Source organism: Oncorhynchus mykiss, chromosome 11 (assembly GCF_013265735.2).
Source record: "Oncorhynchus mykiss isolate Arlee chromosome 11, USDA_OmykA_1.1, whole genome shotgun sequence".
NCBI classification, from domain to species: Eukaryota; Metazoa; Chordata; class Actinopteri; order Salmoniformes; family Salmonidae; genus Oncorhynchus; species Oncorhynchus mykiss.
Genome location: NC_048575.1, coordinates 52,541,788 through 52,548,223, shown reverse-complemented (window position 1 = coordinate 52,548,223; position 6,436 = coordinate 52,541,788). Strand labels below are relative to the sequence as shown.

Genomic DNA, 6,436 nt, shown 5'->3' with positions numbered 1-6,436 from the left:
GGAGTGGGAGGCCTCGGTGCACAACTGAGCAAGAGGACAAGTACATTAGAGTATCCAGTTTGAGAAACAGACGCCTCACAAGTACTCAACTGGCAGCTTCATTAAACAGTGCCCGCAAAACATCAGTCTCAACATCATCAGTGAAGAGGCAACTCCGGGATGCTGGCCTTCTAGGCAGACTTCCTCTGTCCAGTGGCTGTGTTCTTTTGCCCATCTTAATCTTTTATTTTTATTGGCCAGTCTGAGATGTGGCTTTTTCTATGCAACTCTGCCTAGAAGGCCAGCATCCTGGAGTCGCCTCTTCACTGTTGATGTTGAGACTGGTGTTTTGCGGATACTATTTCATGAAGCTGCCAGTTGAGGACTTGTGAGGCGTCTGTTTCTCAAACTGGGCACTCTAATATACTTGTCCTCTTGCTCAGTTGTGCACCTGGGCCTCCCACTCCTATTTCTATTCTGGTTAGAGACAGTTTGTGCTGTTCTGTGAAGGGAGTAGTACACAGCGTTGTACCAGATCTTCAGTTTCTTGGCAATTTCTCACATGGAATAGCCTTCATTTCTCAGAACAAGAATAGACTGACGAGTTTCAGAAGAAAGGGCTTTGTTTCTGGCCATTTTGATCCTGTAATCGAACCCACAAATGCTGATGCTCCAGATACTTAACTAGTGTAAAGAAGGCCCGTTTTATTGCTTCTTTAATCAGAACAACATTTTTCAGCTGTGCTAACATAATTGCAGAAGGGTTTTCTAATGATCAGTTAGCCTTTTAAAATGATAAACTTGGATTAGCTAACACAACGTGCCATTGGAACACAGGAGTGATGGTTGCTGATAATGGGACTCTATACACCTATGTAGATATTCCATTAAAAATCAGCCGTTTCCAGCTACAATAGTTATTTACAACATGAATAATGTCTACACTGTATTTCTGATCAATTGGATGTTATTTTAATGTGCTTTTCTTTGATAAACAAGGACATTTCTAAGTGACCCCAAACTTTTGAACGGTAGTGTATATACTGTATTTTATACCATCTACTGCATCTTGCTGCTTGGTCAATGCTCATCCATATATTTATATGTACATATTCTTATTTAATCCCTTTAGTAGCTGTTGTGGAATTGTTAGATTACTTGTTAGATATTCCTGCACTGTTGGAACTAGAAGCACAAGCATGTTGCTACTCTTGCAATAACATCTGCTAACCATGTGTATATGACCAATAGAATTTGATTTGATGCACAGATCACTCACAGGTGATGGCCAATGAGCTCAGTGCCAAACATCTATTTCTCTTTTTTTACTTTGTAAAACAATATTTGGAACTTGATAACATATTTTGGTAGGCTACACACGACAGATAATTATTGTCTTTTCAGTAGGAGCCATTTTCCTTCCAACCGATGTTTTTCCCGCGATTGTATTTAAAATATTACGAAAGGCCTGTTTTGTTTGCATGCTGTTCACTGACAGATTTCCCGACCGCTATGCCTTATTGTTGGGCTACACACAATCCACAAATCGAAGCTATTTTTTTATTTGAACACGTCATTGTTGATCCTCTGTGGCTAAATTATAAGCCTTCTAATTGTGTAGTAGGCTATTCTGAATTATTTCATTTATTTCTGAAAAGACAGGAGTAATTATATAACTTTGGCAAATGTATTAAACATGTTCAGGGGTGCTGCAGCTCCTCCAGAACTGTTCGCGCGGCTATGATTCTATAAGGAAATAAATGATGAAGTGCAACGCTGGAGAGATGAGAGTTGCAGGCTCATGTCTATCAGAGCAGAGAAAGGGAGAGCGATCATAGAAGGTGAATCTCGTTCTAGTTCTGTGAGAGATGCAGGCACGCTTGTCGAACAGGCACCACAACGTGTAGATCGCAAACATAGGTTAGTTACAATGTTGCGCAAACCATAAACTCGTTCCGGCCCAACCCGAATCAACACTTAGAAAATCAGGCCTGGGCTGAAAATCTACTTTTCACATTACGTTTTTTTTAGGTGGCAGAAGAATAACGAAGAGTCACTGAACTGACCCTCCAAACCTTGTTTTGTATTTTCCTGAAAATACTCTTCTATGATCAGAAAGATTTTGACATGCACATTTGGAATTAAAGACACTTTTATGTTTCTTGATTGTTTGATGAACATCATATTCTACATACTGTAAACGTTTCATCTACCCATTCATCTCAAATATTAAAGGAGGCTTTAACTGTATGTGATCAGAAACATAAAAAAGGAGCGGGTGCTTATATTTATCATATTTCAAGTGTGAATTGAAAATGTGTTTATGCCAACTCCCCCTGAGCCACCTTTGGGGAGTGGGTCACAGCCCCAAAAAAAACAAGATCTAGCTGTAGCCTATAGTTGAAAAATCACTGCACTTGTTTCCTTAAATGCATAGGGACTGAGCAGAGCTTGGGGGGTGGGAAGAGGTCCAAATAGGCCTAACATTTTCCCTCAACACAATTTTTATTTCAGTTTCTAAACAGTTTTATTTAAAAGCCGGAGTATATTAGTTTATGTGTTTTAATTTTGGCATTAGCAAGTTGAGCCAATAGGCCAAATTACCACGGTCAAAGTGAGTCAATCAAAGATGGGTTAAGGCGAAAGCAACGTTTCCTTTTGTTATTGTTTATCCTGCATGTCTTTGTCATTTTATAATGGAAATTAATCCCTAGAGGTGAGAATTAAATTCACACACCCCCTGAGCTGTCTGTTTACATTGAATTTAATCGTTAAAACCGTTGAACCAATTGAACCAATTCTAAAGTGCCCGCCTATCAATCTAATTTAAATTTCAAGTTTTTTTCCAGACACACCGAAGTTCTGCATGCAACAATGTTGCATTGGCAGCTGAAAAGTATTCCTTATTATTGTAATATTTTAACTATCCTATTGTTATTGTTGCACTTTATAACATTTTAATTAGAGCATGTTGATAGCCACATGTAAGTGGCAAGACCATCAGGTTAGGAAATAAGCACTTACTTTTAGCATTGTTGCATTTACATTGTAATGTAGTAGTTCAGTCGTGAATTAGAAAACTTGCCTGTCCAGACATGCCGTGAACCCTAAACATTAAGCAATAGTTCTCAAAATCAGTTGAACATATTTGAAACCGTGTGTTTAATTGATTGGTCTAATGTTGAAATCATTGCAGGTGCACCAAACATGTTGTCCTTTTACAATATCTTAACAAAAACATTTGCATTGGAAGTAGCACTATTTTCTATGAGCTTACTCTCTATAGTCTCACAAACCTGTCGAATTAGTCTGTATTTTTTCTGCACTATTTTGAAAATGAAAGATTATTCATTTAAATTGACATAACTTAAATTGATGTAAATTCTAAACAATAACCTTTTCAAAAATATTTCGAAACATATACGTTTTTAGGGAGACAATTTAACCGTATATTTTCGCTTTTCTTTCCATTTTCAAATTATATGAATAAAGCTTGACGGGGCGTCATCGCAACTGGATAAATCCTAGTGTGTGTTGTGATAGAGAGAGGTAAGAGGAGGGTGGTGCCGGGGCTAAGTGTTTAATGGGGAGGGGGATTCGTCCTGGGAGGGAGGGAACAAGGGGTGTGGAGCACTGAGTTTAAAAAGCCAAGCAGCATTGCCCCACTCACTCATACTGGCTGTGTTCTTCTCCAGCGACTGATAGGGACTGACCATTCCTGTAACATGAATGTTTCTCTCGTTTTCAGCATTGACAATTGGTTTATTTGAATTTTACTGAACCAGTTTTGGACTGCACAGAAACGTTTTTTTCCACTCTAAAGGATTTTTAGCATTAGAATTTATTTTTCGTTCCAAACAAAAAATTGACTTCAGCATGGATCCAACTGTGGAGTATAGAGATACCGATGATTATGATTATGGTGACAATGAAACTATGTGTGACTACTCTGAGTGGGAGCCGTCCTACTCCCTCATCCCTGTCCTCTACATGCTCATCTTCATCCTGGGCCTGTCTGGGAATGGAGTGGTCATCTTCACCGTGTGGCGGTCCAAGTCCAAGCGCCGAGCAGCAGACGTCTACATAGGCAACTTGGCCCTGGCTGACCTTACCTTTGTGATCACTTTGCCCCTCTGGGCGGTGTACACTGCATTGGGCTACCACTGGCCCTTTGGTGTGGCCCTGTGTAAGATCAGCAGCTATGTGGTGCTGGTCAACATGTACGCCAGTGTCTTCTGCCTCACCTGCCTGAGCTTTGACCGTTACCTGGCTATCGTCCACTCTCTGTCCAGCAGCCGGCTGCGGTCGCGGGGCACAATGCTGGCCTCTCTAGGGGCCATCTGGCTCCTCTCAGGCCTGCTGGCCGTGCCCACTCTGCTGTTCCGCACCACCATGGACGACATCAACAGCAACCGCACCACCTGTGCCATGGACTTCAGCCTGGTCACCCTGAACGAGAGACATGAGTCCCTGTGGATCGCAGGGCTCAGCCTGTCCTCTTCCGCCCTGGGCTTCCTCCTGCCTTTCCTGGCCATGACCATCTTCTACTGCTTCATTGGCTGCACCGTCACACGCCACTTTAACAACCTGCGGAAGGAGGACCAGAAGAAGCGTCGTCTGCTGAAGATCATCACCACCCTGGTGGTCGTATTTGCCATCTGCTGGACCCCATTCCACTTGCTGAAGAGCATGGATGCCCTCTCCTACCTGAACCTGGCTCCCAGCTCCTGTGGATTTGAGCGCTTCCTCCTGGTGGCCCACCCTTATGCTACCTGCCTAGCTTATGTCAACAGCTGCCTCAACCCCTTCCTGTACGCCTTCTTTGACCTGCGCTTCCGCTCCCAGTGCCTGTGCCTGCTCAACCTGAAGAAGGCCATGCATGGACAGATGAGCTCCATGTCCTCCACGCTCAGCGCCCAGACACAGAAGTCAGAGGTACAGTCTCTGGCCACCAAAGTGTAAAGAGAGGGGACGGATAGGTGGAGTGGAACCGCTGGCTGGATCCCTGTGCCACCACAGGAACACTGACTGGCAAACGCACAGACTTTTGGTGTCCGTAATGAAATGCTTTTAAGGTGTAAAAGAGACAATGAACCATATCAGATGAATTGACTTTGTTTTCCTGAACATGGGTTTGCATATATGTTTTCATTCTTGAGTGTATGTGCATTTCTCTCCCATTTCCAACCCAACGGGTGCTTCACTGGGTAGGGGAGAAGCCCAGGGAGTCCTCGACCCTACAGAGGTTCCCTCTAACCCCTGGACTGGACCCTGAAGCTGGGGCCAGCTGGCTGATCTCCATATCGCTGCTTCCTTTTCTTCCACAAACTTTCAGAAAGTGACAGAGGTAAATATTATTTTCAGACACAATCATTTTCCTGTTGTCTTTTTCAAATGTTATTCTTTACTCTACAAGGGACCAGAATTCTGAACAAAGAGGCAGACAGTCATAGAGGGTTTATTTGTGTCGTTGTTACGTATTTCATATGCAAACCTGTTTACACTGGGTAAATCACAAATTTGTACAGTATTTTCATACTTTTGCTGTTTAAGATGTGTTGATATTTTTTGTTTTATTACAAGCACTTGTTAAATGAATTAAATGTTAAAGAGGGGAAAGTTTGTTTGCAAAGAGACTCTTCTTAAGCTTGTTGTTTGTGAAGGTAGGAGACTGGGCGGAGGGGGGGGGGGGGGTGATGTAAGAAGAGCTAAGGTGTTGCAGCTTAATTACATACTTTGAGGAGGAGACGGGGTGGGGTGGGGTGGGGGGGGGGGCAGACAGGCAGATGGCAGCAGACAAATGTTGTCGGGGAAGCAGGTGGAGTGGGGGCTTTACAGTGCACTCTTGGTGCCAGAGGGGAAAAGGAAACTTCATGAATGTTTTATTATTATGCATATATGTTGTATTTTTTGACATCCGTGTAACTAACTACTGTATTAAAGAAATATGTTCTATAAAAATAATGTCCTTGTTGATCTTGTTGTTGAATATCCTCAAGAAATACGGGTATGTGTATTCTCTTTGTCTTTGGTCCTGTTTGAAATAACACACAAAGTTCTGTCTTTCAGGAAATTCATGACTAATTGTTATGGCGTGTTAAGGCTTTATTCATTCTGCACATGTGAACTTTCACATTAGTTTCATCAGAGAGTATAGGATTTCAACATCATTCTGTTATTTCAGTGATAAGGATGCCCAGAGGGCTGCAGCTCTGCTATGAATATCTTGCTCTTGGTTTACAGCACTGGACCAAACACTCAACCCTATTCAATCAAAACCGGTATACAGATCTGAACGATAGGGAAAAACAACATTCCTCCTACACTATTGCTTTTGTGTCTGGATACAGGTTTTGATTGAATAGAGCCTTGGCTGGATCACACTATCCTGATGTGATATAAGCACAGCAAGCCGTGAGCTTGAACTTGTCTTTAAACATGTTTTCATTGAGATCCT

General features: G+C 42.2%; 1 protein-coding gene across 1 annotated transcript; it reads left to right on the top strand.

Annotated features, from left to right (window-relative positions):
- The first annotated feature begins 3,629 nt into the window (after positions 1-3,629).
- On the top strand, positions 3,630-5,584 carry aplnra (apelin receptor a). The gene has a single exon (XM_021621331.2). The coding sequence runs from the start codon at positions 3,856-3,858 to the stop codon at positions 4,939-4,941; it is 1,086 nt and encodes a 361-aa protein (XP_021477006.1). The 5' UTR covers positions 3,630-3,855; the 3' UTR covers positions 4,942-5,584.
- Positions 5,585-6,436: the final 852 nt, after the last annotated feature.